The sequence below is a fragment of the Natator depressus genome, chromosome 2 (assembly GCF_965152275.1).
Source record: "Natator depressus isolate rNatDep1 chromosome 2, rNatDep2.hap1, whole genome shotgun sequence".
NCBI classification, from domain to species: domain Eukaryota; kingdom Metazoa; phylum Chordata; order Testudines; family Cheloniidae; genus Natator; species Natator depressus.
This window is the reverse complement of record NC_134235.1, coordinates 163,614,616-163,633,148: the sequence shown is the minus strand read 5'-3', so window position 1 is coordinate 163,633,148 and position 18,533 is coordinate 163,614,616. Positions and strand designations below refer to the sequence as shown.

General features: G+C 42.3%; 1 protein-coding gene across 1 annotated transcript in view; it reads left to right on the top strand.

The window, feature by feature from the left end:
• The window catches only part of ABCA13 (ATP binding cassette subfamily A member 13), a 291,776-nt gene that overhangs the window by 256,571 nt on the left and 16,672 nt on the right, over window positions 1–18,533 (top strand). Inside the window, exons 57-59 of the mRNA XM_074945249.1 lie at window positions 6,295–6,429; window positions 10,175–10,278; window positions 12,947–13,039. Of these exons, the coding sequence (XP_074801350.1) occupies window positions 6,295–6,429; window positions 10,175–10,278; window positions 12,947–13,039 (332 nt within the window). The remainder of the gene's footprint in view (window positions 1–6,294; window positions 6,430–10,174; window positions 10,279–12,946; window positions 13,040–18,533) is intronic.

Sequence of the window (18,533 nt, the reverse complement as noted above, 5' to 3'; positions counted from 1 at the left end):
GTCTATGGATGTGAAGAGTTGTTTTAGTTTCCTGGTTCTGGGGGAGAGGGAAAGAGTTGAGAGAGCTTGAAGTGTGCATTGAGGAGGTGCTCAGGTGAGAAACACCAACTATGTGGTTTGGATGAAGTTACAATGTATATATTAGTGTACAAATCTCTCATATAGCCCTTATTTCAGTCTGAGTCACCTATATCCTGCACAAACTGAGGAGTCACATCACTTTCAAGCATGGAAAATTATTTATATCTGAAATAAAGACTCATGAAACTGAGGACAGAGAGGAAGGAATCCCACAGCATTTTCAGTTTTCTGCATGAATAGTGTGTGTGTGTCACTTTAAGTCTTTGTCACACATCATGTCACACATTTGAGTTTCGTCAAGATGAGGGTATTTTCATGTATACTTTATGGTGTGGCACCATCCAAACAACAGTACACCATTAGGAATGCAGCTAAATGAAGTTATAATGGAGAAGTATTGGCTACTTTACAATATATCTAACTTAGATGTAATTTAGATGGCATCTTCATTACTATTTAGATTATATTAATGGGTTTGGGACTATTACTGCAAATTTAGTCTCTCTATATAGATATGTTAATGAAAAAGAGATGATGGGAGGAGGCATCTGCTGAAGAGCATAGTCGAATAAAATGTATGATGTTATATTTGATGAGCTAAATTCTACTGTGCTGCTTTAGTGGATAAGGTTTGAGGGAGATACCAGGACATAGGGAGCCTCTTTCTGAGAGCACCCAGCAAAGCAGACTCTCTTCGTAGCGCTCAAGACCACACTAGGAGTGAGAGAGTTTTATAACCCTTCTGCCTACCCACCATTGTGAATCAGTCCCCACAGCTGCACTGTTACATTTCTATTGTACAGATAATATATTAGACCTTCAGCCAGCTTGTGTATATGCTGTAATCATCTGCAAAAGCTAGCTGGGTAGCTTTATGCATTCAAAGGAACAGCAAAATGAGTACCAGGAAATGGCCCTTTACTTAGAAGCCAGCAAAATTTCTGTAGCACAAGAATAAGTGGCCTGAATCAATGGTTATAACCTATCTAGAAAGGATCAAGTGGGCAAAAAGGGAGAGGGAGTGGTACTCTATGTCAAAAATTGCCGTACTTCTATATTTGGCACTAGTCTGACTGTTGCTGCAATACTGTATCAAGTTTTGTTATCCACAGTTCAAGAAGGATGTTGATAAATTGCAGAGGGTTAAGAGAAGAGCCACGAGAATGATTAAAGGATTAGAAAAATGCCATATAGTGATAGACACAAGGAACTCAATCTATTTAGCTGAACAAAGAGAAGTTAAGGGGGTCACTTGATTACAGTGTAAGTACCTACACGGGGAACAAATATTTAAAAATGGACTCTTCAGTCAAAGGTATAACATAGTCCCATAGCTGAAAGGTGAAGCTAGACCAATTCAGGCTAGAAATAAGACATAATGTTTTAGCAGTGAGAGGAATTAATCACATTAGAACAATTTACCAAGGGTCATGGTGGATTCTCCATCACTGACCATTTTTAAATTAAGACTGGATGTTTTTCTAAAAGATCTGCTCTAGGAATTATTTGGGGGAAGTTTTATGGCCTGTGTTCTAAATAGGAGGTCAGAATAGTTGATCAGAATGGTCCCTCTGGCTTTGGAATTTATGAATCTGGGTATCTCTACTTCCCTTTGCTATTTTGACAATGGCATAGTTTAGCATGACTGTCTATGCACTGCATATTCTTGTGTAAAAATCAAATAGTGGGGCATGTTTTGGTTCTAGATAAATTAAAGCAAAGGCAAGATTTACCCACAACTTGGGAATTACACCACATTCATATTTCTAATAAAGAAAGACATAGTAAATTACTGCTGGGCTAGCTTGCTAAGAACATGTGATTCAGCCTCCTTGGGGCCTGCAAACTCTAACATCTGACTTGACTTCCTTGAACTGCTTTCTATGATTTCTCGGCCAGTATTCCTCTGCTTTTTAAATTCCTCCCCATTGACTATTCTTTTTTAAAAAGATTTTTTTTGCTGATTGTAGTAAGACTGGCAGTAATGTTTGAAAGCCATGTTAGAGAAAATAGTTTTTTTATAGCTAAAATATAGTAATCTTCTCCTTCTTTGTATGGCTCCATGTCTAGTTGGCAGCCGGTACCAAGCGGAGTGCCCCAAGGATCGGTCCTGGGGCCGATTTTGTTCGATATCTTCATTAATGATCTGGAGGATGGCGTGGATTGCACCCTCAGCAAGTTTGCAGATGACTCTAAACTGGGAGGAGTGGTAGACACGGTGGCAGGTAGGGATAGGATACAGAGGGACCTAGACAAATTAGAGGATTGGGCCAAAAGAAATCTGATGAGGTTCAACAAGGACAAGTGCAGAGTCCTGCACTTAGGACGGAAGAATCCCATGCACCGCTACAGACTAGGGACCGAATGGCTCAGCAGCAATTCTGCAGAAAAGGACCTAAAGGTTACAGTGGACGAGAAGCTGGATATGAGTCAACAGTGTGCCCCTGTTGCCAAGAAGGCTAACAACATTTTGGGCTGTATAAGTAGGGGCATTGCCAGCAGATCGAGGGACGTGATCGTTCCCCTCTATTCGACATTGGTGAGGCCTCATCTGGAGTACTGTGTCCAGTTTTGGGCCCCACACTACAAGAAGGATGTGAAAAAAATTGGAAAGAGTCCAGCGGAGGACAACAAAAATGATTAGGGGACTGGAACATGTGACTTATGAGGAGAGGCTGAGGGAACTGGGATTGTTTAGTCTGCGGAAGAGAAGAATGAGGGGGGATTTGATAGCTGCTTTCAACTACCTGAAAGGGGGCTCCAAAGAGGATGGCTCTAGACTGTTCTCAGTGGTAGCAGATGACAGAACAAAGAGTAATGGTCTCAAGTTGCAGTGGGGGAGGTTTAGGTTGGATATTAGGAAAAGCTTTTTCACTAGGAGGGTGGTGAAGCACTGGAATCCGTTACCTAGAGAGTTGGTGGAATCTCCTTCCTTTGAGGTTTTTAAGGTCAGGCTTGACAAAGCCCTGGCTGGGATGATTTAGTTGGGGATTGGTCCTGCTTTGAGCAGGGGGTTGGACTAGATGACCTCCTGAGGTCCCTTCCAACCCTGATATTCTATGATTCTGGCTGAGGTAGCAACTCAGTGTAAATTACTGTCATTCTTGAGATTCCTTGACATTTTTCTTGATAAGCACATGGGATCAGATTTTTAACTCTCTATCTTTATTTTCTATTTTTATAAGCTCTTCCAATCATTTCTCAGAATATTTTTCTTGCTTGTATGGAAAACCCACTCTGGTTCTCAGTAACACACATTTTCCAAATGGTACTAAAGCCATTTAGCATAGTGGATAAACTGTGTGCCTTATATTTCAAAGAGAAGGACTTTATATGCTGTTTCAGATCTATTTTTCTTATTATCCCTTTTTCTTCTTAGTGTCACCAGGTGTCAACGGAACTTGACTGTGCTTAGACCTTTGCTCAGCCAGACTCCTTGTTTGAAAGGAAAACCCCAGTGCTCAGTTATAATATATTAGGGCCAAATCCTCTGGCCTTCTTCAAAGCCAGAGATTGCACCAAATATAGCAGAATCTCTGCAGTTCCACTATACGTGGGGAAGAGGAGGCAAAGAAGTGAACGGGCCATGCAGGGAGACTCAGCAACCCCATGTGTTCTTATTAAGCCAACTTCTTGTAGCACCTGTCTAAGTGGAGCAAAACAGAGTTTGTCGGTCACCTGGGGAATAGCAAGAAAACATGCACTTTGCATCACCAAATTGCCAAAATGGTGGTTTCCTGATTGTCAGATATGTTTTTTTTTTAACTTGTGTGTTTTTTAACTTGCAGATAGTTAGGACCATATTTCCAAAATGTAGCTTCCATTTGACATCATACATTTTTAGCAGGTTATAGCATGGACATGCACAGAAAGCAATCACCTGTTCATGCAAGTGATGGAGCCTTTCACCTATGTATATGGGTGACAGTGCTAAAATACAGTATGTGCAAGTGCATGAAGCGTTGCACATACTCAAGAGGGGCTTGGGTTTGAGATCCCTTTGCAAGATTTTTGTTCATTTATCTGTTTTGTTTTGTTTTTAGATGTAGTGTTAAGAATGTTTCCTATGGTATACCGAGGTTCTCAACTCTTCCTCAGGAAATTTTGCATAAGGACAGTTTGTTTATATAAACTAATTACCAAGGGCATGATCATGTATATACCAGTAATAGGTTGTAAATGTTCACTTCTCTGTGTTGATAACTTTTCTGTGAATTCTCTGAGCTGACTGGGCTCTGTCTAATTTTAACCCTACACTTTCCCATGACTTTTGCTGTTGACACTCAGATGGTGCAGAGTGAGAGGAAAAGTGCATAACTCTCCTGCTCGGGATTTCCTGGCAGATGTTCTCAGCTAGTGCCAGCGATGGGTGGAAACTAATGGAACTGGAACTTGCACTCCGACTGCTCTTCCCCTCATTGCTATACCCAGCATAAGCTGCATGCACTAGAAGATGTGGCTCATTTTCATATCTAGAAAACCAGCTACATTAAGGGTTTGGTTGAGCAGAAATGTTAGGATTCTGACTGTCTCCGGGGCAGGAGACACCAAATCTGAGGACGCTGATTGAATCTTCTCTATTTCCACTAGTGCCGCTGTGCAGGGCCAGCCTAATCTGCCTCTCCCCTGCGCGCGCCCCCGCCCCCCCCCGTGCTCTTCCCCCCCCCCCACTGTTTACACGACCAACTTAAACAAAAAGAGTTGGGACTAATTTGCTGTAACATTTTAGAGATGACCCAGACTGATAAGGTGTTCTGTTACCTACTGCCTTGTAACTTGGGGTGTCTTAATGCTGTCTGTGAAACACTGGATCCTCACTATAACAGAGGGCATGCTGGGAAACTGGGCAAAAGCAGATGGTAGCTTGTATTAGAAAAGGTGCTGCTCCCTTCCTGATTACCTCACCCTGTCATAGCCAAGATCCAGTGTTTCACAGACAGCTCCCGGCTTAGACGCTAGCCCTCAGTTTCTGGATACCAAACCTCAAAACCAAGCCTGTTTTAAAAAGTTTTTTTTTCTTTCTTTCTCCTGCCATGATGACTCATCATTGTTCAGAGTGAAGGAAACGCCCTCCTTTCCATTAACTTCAATGGTCCACTATTGTGTCTTCCTGGCTGGACAATGGATGGGTACTTTAAGTTGGTTTTGTATAAACAGCTAGCCTGAGAGATGACACTGCCTGCCTATTTACATCACTTCCTGTTACGAGGTGGTGATGTAGTTGAACCACAGTTACAATTACAATGTTCTATGCACATATACATGCATACGTTCATAGCCATCCCCTACATACAAATCTCCTAATGACCATCAAGCTCAGAACATTACAAGCTTTCATAAAAGACCTTATTTGATGTAAGTTTATGCACAATAACGTTGTATACAGCTACTTAATTCAGTTGCTTATTCTCTGGGGTTCAGACCCCCTGTTCTCTCCAGGGGTATGGGGACCCTGATTGTCACACGTGCCGTTCTCCTTTACCAGCTCAGAGCCTGCAAGTGGAGATGTTATCAAGTTAGCCCTGTGTCTTGTTTAACTCAGTCATTTAGAATGGCTGAACCCATTATTCATGTGATTGCCTTTCTGCTGATCCCATCTTTTTGTGTCTGACCTATTATTTCATTCTCTCAGATTCTCTAGCACTTGAGAAATGTGTTTGATCAGATAGATATTACAGAAACTAGTTGGAATGAGGAGCATTTTAAATTATTGACTCAACAACCCAAAATGAATGCAAATGACTGTTACAAGAGTTGACAAAGCCAAATTTTCTTGTCCTTGGGGGTCCCCTAGCTGCAGCCTTTTATTCTCAACATTTTGCCTGACAGATTCCAGAGAGCCTTCTTCCAGGACTTAAAAGTAACAGCATGTGTCAGATGAGAAAAATGGAAATACTTTGTGTTCTTTTTTTAATGTGCTCAGCCAGAAAAAAAAGATTCCATACTAGTGCAGACTCTATTGCAGTGGTTTTCAGCCCATGGTCTGTGGAACCCTGGGGGTCTGCAGACTATGTGTAAGGGGTCTGTGAAAGGTTGTTGCTGTAGAACAGTGGTTTTCAACCTGTGATCCACACACTATGTCTAAGATTTCCAAAGGAAAGATTTCCACATCTCCATTCACAGTTTTTAGGGGTCCGCAAATGAAAAAGAGTTGAAAACCACTGTTCTATTGAATATAAAAGTCTGACCAAGCTTGCCATTTCTTGATTGCAGGTAGCTGGGGACCTTGTTAGCCGATTGCACCTTGACACCCATATTAACAAACTGGTGAGGACATATAGCGGTGGCACAAAGAGGAAGCTTTCAACAGCTTTGGCTTTAATTGGCAAACCCCAAATACTTTTACTGGTGAGTAGAGTGAACATTATTATTGCTTTGGAAGTGTTAACATATTTAATTATTTTATTTTCCTGTCTGATGCATGAAAACATAGTGCAGCTTCCAAATTGCCTCCAGGGAATAAGTGACACAGAAACAGAGCAGTTGTCATTTTCAGCTCCCAGAATAAACTTGTTTTAATTTGTGCTCCAACATTCCCCAGTTGGAGCTGGGTTTCCTAGGCTGTCAGTAGTACAAGTGCTACATTCCTGCTGCGGCTTGGGTATGTATTTTTTAGACCGAGATTTCTTTGATTCACAGAACAAGAGAAATAGAATTTATTGTTCAATGTATTACAAAGTATAGTATATTTTCTACCCACATTTCTGCACAATGTAAGAAAATCAAAAAAACAAAAATAGGATTGTAATGGGGTGCTCACCCCACACAAGTCCTGAAAGGGTTAAGGTGAGCCAGAAGGGGCCAATTAACCTTATATGCTGCACTTGGAGGGAAGGCAGGGATTGATAAACACTACTTACAGATGAAGCCCAGTTGGGGGTAGAGCTGGGGTAGGATTATAAAGCCCAGGAAGGGAGAACTGCAGGAATTGCAGGGAAGGAGCCTGCAGTCACACTCTAAAGGGAAATGGAGCCAAGGACAAGGAGGAAGGCCAGGGGGACAGTAAAACCGGGCATCCTAGGGAATCTGACAAGAGGCTGATGGGGAGGAAGTAGCCACAGAGAGCAGGGGAAGCTCTGGTGGCAGATAGAGAGGTTGGGTAGGAAGGAGTCAAGTGAAACAACAACTGAGACTGAACAGACCTGAATTGCTAGTCACAGAATCTCTGGTCTGGAACCCAAGTTACAGACAGGCCTGGTTTCCCCTATCAGCTGCTAGGAAGTGGCACAGGACCTAGAGGTGGAATAGAAGACTGTCTGAGGTGGCATCTGGGCACCTTGTCAGAGTGAATTAGATACCCCGGAAGTGAGGGTCTGTTTAGTGACCTGGCTTTGAGTTGTGGAGAGAGAGAGAGCCCACAGCACAAGCAACCAACGACAGGGGGCACAATATGGAGCAAAAGCTAATGCCCAGACCTAGCCACAAGGAGGCACACCTACAGTGAGTGTAGCCCTTTACAAGGATACGATTCCATGTGGCATCTTGAGCAATAGGGATTATTTTATTTTAATGACAGTGGTACCAGTAGTTTTTTCAATCATGGAAATGCATTCTTTAGTATTCTTATGAGCTGGGTAGAACTTTGCAATGGGATTCAGATTGATACGCGTGAGCTCACCCTTCAATTAGTATAACTCAGTGGCTCTCAAACTTTTTTACTGGTGACCCCTTTCACATAGCAAGCCTCTGAGCGCCTCCTCCCCTTATAAATTAAAACACTTTTTTATATATTTAACACCATTATAAATGCTGGAGGCAAAGTGGGATTTGGGGTGGAGGTTGACAGCTCATGACCTCCCCCCCCAGCCCATGTACTCACCTCACAACCCCCTGAGGGGTCCCGACCTCCAGTTTGAGAACCCCTGGCATAAGTATAAACAAAAACCCCACCTAAGATAAAAGGCGTGTGTGAGCCCACCTACCTACTTTAGCTGAGTTATGTTTTGGGTAGGAGTGTGGTGAGGGGCAGGGAAGAGAGAGAAAAGGCAGGACACAAAGAAATTGAGAAGGGACAAGAAAGATGGAGGGTATGTCTACACTTAAACCACTGTAGCACTTCAGTGTAGATACTATCTACATCAATGGGAAGAGTTCTCCCATTGCGGTAGTTCAGTGGTTCCCAAACTTGTTCCACCGCTTATGCAGGGAAAGCCCGTGGCGGGCTGGGCCGGTTTGTTTACTTGCTGCATCCGCAGGTTCGGCCGATCGTGGCTCCCAGTGGCCACAGTTCACTACTCCAGGCCAATGGGAGCTGCTGGAAGCGGTGGTCAGAGAAAGATGGGTACCTTCTCTCTTTTCTTATCTTATACTGAACCCATCATATGGTGTAAGAATTCCACTAGCGGAAACAAAAGTCCTCTCCAATTTCTATGCCTGGGAGGGAGGGGAATAATTAAATAAACAAATCTCATCAGAAACGCCACTGGGTGGGAGTATACTCCCCAGAGTAAAAGGATAAAACATCAATCCCACGAGTGTCTCCCCAAAGTAAGTACAGAATTGGTTAAACTAGATTAGTTCACTTACCGAGCTGTCCCTCTGAATCTACAAATGTTCATAAGACCAGGGATACTTTGCTTCCTCTAATTTAATAGCACTAATCCACTTATGTGTTGGATGGTTTTACTTACATTTTTTGAGCTCAAACTGATCTTGAATGACTTGGCAAAAGGGGAAGGCTATCTTCTTAAGTCACCGCTTCCCCTACTCTCAGAAGGTACTCCAACTATTATGAAATCTCTTTAGGACAATCTACCACTGGAGGCACCCATTTCAATTTGCCTCTTGCTGTGAAAGATGCATCCTCACATATGTAGTTTGAGAGGAAAAACACACTTTTAACTAACTCGAATGCTCTAAAAGTTTTATACATATTATAAGTGTTTTGGGAAGGATTACTTATAAAGGATTTATAGAGGGTTTTATTTATGAAGGATCCATAATTAGGGAACAGAAGTAATACCATGTGAAGTGTTTTCTCTATTAAAGTAACAATGTTAAAAATAGAATCAATTTACCCAACAGATCTGCTCCTCGTTAATGTTTAGAGTCATATATTTTTATCACTTAAATAAGAAGTGAAGTTTTTGGGGTTTGTTTTGTTTTTGTTTTGTAATGTCTTTTACTCCTGCCATCCCTGGAGAGCCGACAAAGGAAATATAAGAGAGACTGAGATGGACTCACTCTCTCCTTGTGTCATTTGTGTCTAAGCACCAAAATTGGAGTTAGAGCAGCATGCTGCAACTTCCTGTACTTCTTGCTTACAAGTCTCAGCTAGGATTCCTTCCTGAAAACAAACCAGCCCCACACCATTGGAACTGATAGCCAATGCCACCCTCATGACACCCTGCATTCAGTGGAACCATTGAAAGGGCTGTCTTCTCTGTCACTACAAAAGTGGATGGGCTTTAAAGAATAAGGGCCACGTGGTATCTTCCACTTCCATCAGCAAAAGGTATAAAACCCCATCTTATCAGGGGCAGAGGATGCAGAAAGGGGAAGTGCAATCTCTGCTGCTGCACTTCCTTTTCCACAGAAGCCCTGCATGACTGCTCCAGGAGATTTAGTTTCCCCAGCTTTTGGAAGTGTTGGACTATGAATGAGACAGGCTGGGGCAATGGCTGGCCTCTGCATTTTGTCTTCCCTCAAACCCTGAGGGATATTATGGAACAAGGCAATGCTGCCTGGGTCAGTATGTAGTCACATGGTTCCCCCCACCACAGATTGGAATGCCCCTTGAAGGAAAGCATAGCATAGGGAACCTGCGGGAAGGAAGCTGTGCTCCCTTAGAGCACTGAGGAGCTATGTGTGATTGTGCAGGGGAGACAGCATGGAGATACAGGAACTCTAATTTGTTAGCCCGTGCCTCTGGCAGATCCACAAATTCTAGGCAGGGAGGAGCAGCAAACACTGCATCCCCACCAAACCCCACCCCACCAAAACAGAGAAACTTTGCTAATCCCAAGTCAGAGACCTCCCTTCGCCTACATGTAAATAGACCATCTGAAGAGCATCAGGCCCTAATTGCATCGTCATCCAATTCTTTCTCTCTCTCCTCTAATTCCATTGTTAACTGATGCATTTGTTTCTGTAGGATGAACCCAGTTCTGGAATGGATCCCTGTTCCAAGCGGTACCTCTGGAAAGCCATCATGAAGGAAGTTCAGGATGGCTGTGCTGCTGTGCTCACATCCCACAGGTGCAATATTATACATTGGCTAACATCCTCTCTCTTTGACTAATCACTTGCTCAAATTGAGTTCTGAGGCACACCCCTCTGAAAGAGAGAAATTGATATTTGTGTTCAGGATGAAAAGTGCTAAGGTCTCTTGCTATATTATGGCAGCTCTTTCTCATCCACGAAATCTGAATTTGCCGAAATGTAGGTGTTAAGGGCTACATTATGGCTTGATGGGCACTCCTGAGATAGGGAGGAGATAATGACCTTTCCACTTCCCTTGCTCTCCCCATTCAAGGATCAACCACTAGTACAATCCCTATGTTCCCTGGGGTACTAGAGCTGTTCCTTTTAAGCCTCTCCAACCATCCCCCAAGGAACTAGCCATCACCAAAGGGGACAAGGAGGAGAGGTCCATGGCCATTTCCCTTCTCTGGACTGACCAGAAATGGTGGTTGGCATTGGAGTGGGGAAGCATGCTGCCCCAACTTAAAAGGATGTTCCAGTATCAGGTTTTAAGTTCAACCACATCTGTCCAGAGTAAAGCGCTGGTAAATATTTTCAAATGCACAGGGCTGGAGCCCCGGCACGCCCTGTGGTGCTGAAGCCCCAAATCTTGGGGCTTCAGGAAATACTACATGAAAACTTGAGCCCTGTCCAGCATACACCATCTATCTGCACTTCCTGCACTGGAAATGACTGTACCCCCCTGGGATGCCGTGGTTCTTTGCGATCCCCAACATGGCTCCAAACATCTTGTGAATCCTCCCTAATATACTCTCTATTTTGTCAGTTTAATGGAGGAGACATTGAAACTGTTTTGTAGCATCTACAGTAACTTGAATAAATTGCATGTTCCCTGCAGGGCACGCTATATAGTAAGTATAATTATATATAAATGGCTTAAAGTGAGGGAGCAATCTGATTCGCAGATAGAAATCTCTATCTGTGTAATTATGAAAGAATGTCTAGAAGGGGCAGAACTAATTAATCAAAACAGTGAATTAATGTTTTGATCAAATTAAATCCTGAATTAGTAAATGAATCAATAAAATGCCACAACAGAAGATTTGTTAGATATTTTAAATGAAAGTTGCTTCAGATGTGTTCAGGACGTTTTCTTGCTGTGAATGTTCAATGTGCAAATGCGTGAGGCTCACAGAAAATGAATTTAAAAGTTGTTTCGGTATTCATGGAAACTGAATTTTTAAATTCACATACGTGAATGTTTGTATCCAAATTGCTAGACTACTCATCCAGCTAGGGAACAGAAACATGTGATTTTAGGTAAATTGTCACCGGTAAACAGCACAGCTTGATTTTCAAACCACAGAATAAAACCATCATTTTCAAACAACAAACTGAGGATAATAGTGATCAACGCAAAGATATGTTGTGAGCAGGAAAAGAAAATAAACTCCTCAAATAAAGTATTGATAATCATTCATTCAGCTCCATGAATGAATGATTTTAAGCTAGAGTAGTAAAAATTAATAGTGGTAGTGTACATGGATTCCAATTCTAATTAATAGCACATTGCTGCGACCGGTTGCATGTGGGCAACATTTGATATTGGAGGCCAGATTTTTCAAAGGACTTCTTAAATGGGAAATGAATTTGTGTTTGTAAATGCAGTTTTTTGTGCATCAACAAATGTACATATAAAATATATGGCTGCTTTTTAAGGGACCCTCTGAAAATTTAGTCTCTGAAGTTAGTGGGCTCAAATTTTGGAGAGTACCTCTGTTTTTGGAGGTTGTATTAATTTTCCCTTGGTGCTGGATTGTGGTATTTAACCATGATCTCGTTTGGGGACATTACCCCAGAGGTAGCATTGGGAGGCATTGTACCTCAAAGAGAATGCCTCTTGGAGCTAGCTTCCTGTCTGTGCTCTGGGGAAAGCTATCTACAAACTACCTTTAAGGGCTGTAACATACTCCCCTCATGTAACAGGCGCGGAGCTATGGTTTACCCAATCCCTATCTGTCCCTGCCTCCGTGCCCCCTTGTGAATGAGCTCCTCTCATGGGAGTACCTCAGCAGTGCTTTCCCAAGCAATTCCATCTGAGGGTAGCGCTTTTACTCTAATATTTGTAAGTCCCGATAATTCATTATTATTTGAAGCATTCAAATACAGCATGATGCATCTTTTAGAACTTTGGTGCTATACCTAAATTCATTTTTGTTTGGGTCATTTTGTGGTCTCTACTCTGTAGCCCATAATAATACTTAGTATTTCACTTCACAAGGATTAGCACGAAGCAAAAGAAGCCGTGTAGTTTTACAAAGCTGCCCTGCCAAACGTTCCCACCCTAATTTGGAGTGACCTCCACTACGCATGTTAGAGAACATTGTGCTGATAGCCCAGTCCTTAGCATCTCTGCTGAGAGTGCAAATAAGGTAGTCAATTAGTGCCTGTAGTAGTATGGCTTTTGTAACATGGCCAAAATTGTCCACTTAGAAACAGACTGAAAACATGAATTCATTTTTATAGGACTCCACCAGCTGTCATATGGTAATAACTTTTGGTCTCTACTGACTTGTGATGCATTTGAACCATTGACCTAGAAGTGAAAGGTTCTGTATCCCATCTTCTCTGCCATCCAGATTCGTTCAAATTTTAATTAAAGTTTGTCATAAATAACTTTCATCTGTTCTAATTATTGTTCTTTTCACCATTTTTCCTCTAGTATGGAAGAGTGTGAAGCCCTCTGCACTCGGCTTGCTATTATGGTCGATGGCAGTTTCAGGTGTCTTGGTTCTCCCCAGCATATTAAAAACAGGTATTATCTGTTGACATCTAAACTACTGCTGCTAAATTCAGGCAGAGATTTAGCTAGACATTTTAATAGTGCCAACAGGGTATAAGTACTTACAACTGCAGAACAGTTTTCCCTTACCTACCATTACTGAAGTTAAAAGAGAAGCATTTAAGATATTAGCAAACTAAATGGATGTATGAATGACATTGCTAAAATACTCTATAATATGTATTGGTATTTGAAAGACAAAAAACTGTATCTAAATCAAGTTTCTATTGCACCCAACCTGAGAAATGGATTGTGTGCAGTTTGACATTTTGCTGGATTCATAAAAAAAGCCTTACGTTCATCACATGCCTCTCTGCTCATAGAAATAAGCATGTACCAGAACAGTACCCACGAAACAAATGCTTTCTGGGCCCTCAAATTAGCTATCCCTCTCACCTAATACCCTCTTGAGCTGACCTCAATGGTAATTGTATGTCCTGAGAATCAGGCTCTCTATTTATAAATAATGTTCTTCTCTTTCCTTCTCATGGACTGAGCACACTCAATTCTGCTTTGTATGTGCTCTGAAGTGAAACATAATCTAGGTAAGTGGGTATGTTATAAAGAGCACCGGTGCACATTACCAACAGAAAAACAGGGCAAGAAGTAGTGGGTTAAACTTCAGCTTTGAAAACTTAGATTAAATGTTAGAATAGACTTTGTGGGTCAGTTTCTCAGCTGGTGTAAATCCTAGAATCATAGAATATCAGGGTTTGAAGGGACCTCAGGAGGTCATCTAGTCCAACCCCCTGCTCAAAGCAGAACCAATCCCCAACTAAATCATCCCAGCCAGGGCTTTGACCTTAAAAACCTCAAAGGAAGGAGATTCCACCACCTCCCTAGGTAACGCATTCCAGTGCTTCACCACCCTCTCAGTGAAAAAGTTTTTCCTAATATCCAACCTAAACCTCCCGCACTGCAACTTGAGACCATTACTCTTTGTTCTGTCATCTGCTACCACTGAGAACAGTCTAGATCCATCCTCTTTGGAGCCCCCTTTCAGATAGTTGAAAGCAGCTATCAAATCCCCCCTCATTCTTCTCTTCCGCAGACTAAACAATCCCAGTTCCCTCAGCCTCTCCTCATAAGTCACATGTTCCAGTCCCCTAATCATTTTTGTTGCCCTCCGCTGGACTCTTTCCAATTTTTTCATATCCTTCTTGTAGTGTGGGGCCCAAAACTGGACACAGTACTCCAGATGAGGCCTCACCAATGTCAAATAGAGGGGAACAATCTTGTCCCTCGATCTGCTGGCAATGCTCCTACTTATACAACCCAAAATGTCGTTAGCCTTCTTGTCAACAAGGGCACACTGTTAACTCATATCCAGCTTCTCGTCCACTGTAACCCCTCAGTCCTTTTCTGCAGAACTGCGGCCTAGCCATTTGGTTTCTAGTCCGTAGCAGTGCATGGGATTCTTCCCTCCCAAGTGCAGGACTCTGCACTTGTCCTTGTTGAACCTCATCAGATTTCTTTTGGCCCAATCCTCTAATTTGTCTAGGTCCCTCTGTATCCTATCCCTACCCTCCAGAATATCTACCACTCCTCGCAGTTTAGTGTCATCTGCAAACTTGTTGAGGGTGCAATCCACTCCATCCTCCAGATCCTTAATGAAGATATTGAACAAAACCGGCCCCAGGACCGACCCTTGGGGCACTCTGCTTGATACCAGCTGCCAACTAGACATGGAGCCATTGATCACTGTTGAGCCCAACGATCTAGCCAGCTTTCTATCCACCTTATAGTCCATTAATCCAGCCCATACTTCTTTAACTTGCTGGCAAGAATACTGTGGGAGACAGTATCAAAAGCTTTGCTAAAGTCAAGGAATAACATGTCTGTCCACTGCTTTCCCCTCATCCACAGAGCCAGTTATCATAGAAGGCAATTAGATTATTCAGGCATGACTTACCCTTGGTGAATCCATGCTGACTGTTCCTGATCTGTTTCCTCTCCTCTACGTGCTTCAGAATTGATTCCTTGAGGACCTACTCCCATGATTTTTCCAGGGACTGAGGTGAGGCTGACTGGCCTGTAGTTCCCCCGATCCTCCTCCTTCCCTTTTTTAAAGATGGGCACTACATTAGCCTTTTTCCAGTCCAATCAACATAACTCCATTGGAGTCAGTGAGGCTATGCTAATTTATACCAGCTGAGCATCTGGCATTATAACTGTAAGCACATTTAATAATAATAACAAACTCTAAAGAGAATTTTTGGGTTCAAAATCCCTGGAGATATCCAAGTCTAAAATAGATATGCATCTATTAGGCAACTGGGTGCAATGAGAACTAGGCAGGGGGATAAACTAGGTGACACACGGGAAGTTCCTCCCAATACTAATGATTTCTGGACACTCACAAATCAACAGCTGCTTTCAGTTTCTCCAAAACAGGATTCCAGCAGAACATATTCTCAAAAGAGAGTGTGTCTGACACAAATTCGTAGTAGTAATTCTTGTAAAATTAATTATTTTTAAGTGGAAAAACAGCACACCAGGCATATTTTACATTATCAGCAGATTTGCATTCCTTCTATTTGCCATGTCAGTTCTTTCAATAATTGAATCTTAATGGCATGCATGTGGGATTTTGTGATGTGTGCACTGGTTATCAATATCATTGAGGCGTCTGTAGTGAGCCCGTAGTTAAAGCTGCACTAAGATTTTCACATAAAGAAGATTAAAATTTCTTTAGCTCACAGTTCAGTGATTGAATGTGGTCTCCAGATTAACCACACTTATTATCCAGAGAGCTACTGAATTTCCTTCTTTCTTTCTCTTTCTTTCGGGAGGAGGGAGAAAGTCACTAACTTTTCTACAGGAATCAATATCATTATCAGGGTTCCTTCCCCACTCTGAACTCTAGGGTACAGATGTGTGGACCTGCATGGAAGACCCCCTAAGCTTATTCTTACCAACTTAGGTTAAAAACTTCCCCAAGGTACAAACTTTGCCTTGTCCTTGAACAGTATGCTGCCACCACCAAGCGTTTTAAACAAAGAACAGGGAAAGAGACCACCTGGAAACGTCTTCCCCCCAAGCCCTACACACCCCCTTTCCTGGGCAGGCTTGAGAATAATATCCTAACCAATTGGTTAAAAAAATCATCAAAGACCTAAACCCCTGGATCTTGGAACAATGTAAAAATCAGTCAGGTTCTTAAAAGAAGGATTTTATTAAAAAAAAGAAAGGTAAAAATAATCTCTGTAAAATCAGGGTGGAAAATACTTTACAGGGTATTCAGATTCAAAACACAGAGGATCCCCCTCTGGGCAAAACCTTAAAGTTACAGAAAACAGGAATAAACCTCCCTCTTAACACAGGGAAAATTCACATAAAACAAAAGATAAACTAATCCGCCTTGCCTGGCTTACCTATACTGGTTGCAATATTGGAGACTTGGATTAGGATGGGTTGGAGGAGATGGATTTCTGTCTGGTCTCTCTCAGTCCCAAGAGAGAACAACCACGTAAACAAAGAGCACCAAAAAAGCCTTCTCCTCTCCCCTCTTCCCCCCCGATCCAAGATTTGAAAGTATCTTGTCCCCTTATTGGTCCTTTGGGTCAGGTGTCAGCCAGGTTAGCTGAGCTTCTTAACCCTTTACAGGTAACAGGATGTTGCCTCTGGCCAGGAGGAATTTTATAGCACTGTATAAAGAAAGGTGGTTACCCTTCCCTTTATATTTATGACAATCATCCGGATCAGAAAATTGGCTCCAACAGTCTCACTTTTGTCTTTAGCTTCGTGTAGCTAAGCCACTGCCATCACCATTAACTTAGAACCTCACACACAAGCATCCAGTAAAATGATATGATGGGCAAAGTAAAAATTAAATGCAATAGAAGTTGTTCCCCTTCTCCATCTTAACACTTGGGATATACCCGAAGGGAAGCCGATGAGAATTTCAGTATCCTCCATGAACTTCCATTCACTGCTTTCTCGCTGTCCAGCCTCCCTCCTCGGTTTCCAAGCTCCAACCCATACAGATATCCCTTGCCAGCTCCTGATTCCAGGTTTCTTTATTCCACTGCATGGTCACCTCGCTAACATCCCAGGTCCCCACAGACCAGATACGGTGTGCTGGCGTGAAGTGCCTCTCTATTTCACAGCTCACTGATTGGTTGATTGATTGATTGAGTTTAGTTTCCAAATATATACCACAATTATTCTGCAGAGGACTATTACATTTTGGTGGAAAAAATAGTTACTAACTTTCCCAGAGAAATCAATTCAGACCATTCTGCGTTGAAATTTAGCTGGTGCAGTTTTTTCTTACTCCCTGCTCAACACCACTGCTATGCTCGCCCACCTCAGATATTCACAGCCAACCTCTGGAACCCTCCTTACCTTCCCTCACCCTGCCCCCCCCCCACTTCTCTTATAGTTCATTCATTACTCCCTCCTCTTCCCAGCCTCCTCCTCTGCCCCCCTTTCAGCCTTACTAATCCCATTGAAACCTTACCACTTGAAATGCAATGCACCTCCTGTTTTCCTGGCATCCTAAATGCCCAGCTGCCAAACACTACTTCCCTCCTCAATGTACTACCCTTACCAACCACCCAGGCTACCTACTGCCTGCTTCACTCACCAATTCCTGCGGCCTTGAAGCCTACCCACATCCCCATGCCCACTTACTCAACACCCTTTAGTGTCCCTGTTTCTTCTATATCCTGTCAACGCAGTGTCCACCAGCACTGTAACACTTCATACAAACAGAAACAAAAAAAAAGGAAAAAAGTAACCCCACCCCTTACACACACGCACACACATGTACACACAAAGTTAACTTTCAGTTAAGGTGACTCAAGTGAAGAGAGTCAGTAAAACTCAATACAATCACTTAAGGCAACATTAACAACTAGAGGAACTTGATTTAACCTGTTCTACTGCCCAAACGCAACTGCAGCCTTTCTCCCGTCTACAACAAAATTCCCCTTCCACTTCCAACTGAAATGCACAACCTTAACCTTAACTTTGACTTCCGCATGATTAATGTATGCTATTGATAGATTATGCCTTACCTTGAAAAGGCTGCTGTTGTTGTCACGCTAAGACTGGAGTAAAGATTGTATGCTTGAGTGTTACTTTGAGGAATTTGATAAGTGCATTGTGTGTGGTTGTATCCTGAAAGTGAAAACGTGTTTGTAACGGAGGTGAGGAATCCCATTCTATTTGAGTGGTAGAGTGTGTATTGTGTTTAGTCATAATATTAATTGATTTGCTTGCTGATTGATTATGCTGAAAGGAAATTCATGTAAACCACATAAATTTTAAATTAACAATGATTTTTGTGTATGTTGGTTACACAGGTGACACTTTTTTATTTATAGTTTATTTTTAAGCAAGAATTCTGCTGAAAGGAAATTCATGTAAACCATATTAATTGTATGTTAGAACATAAAAATGGCCATCCAGCCCAGTATCCTGTCTTCTGACAGTGGACAGTGCCAGATGCTTCAGAGGGAAT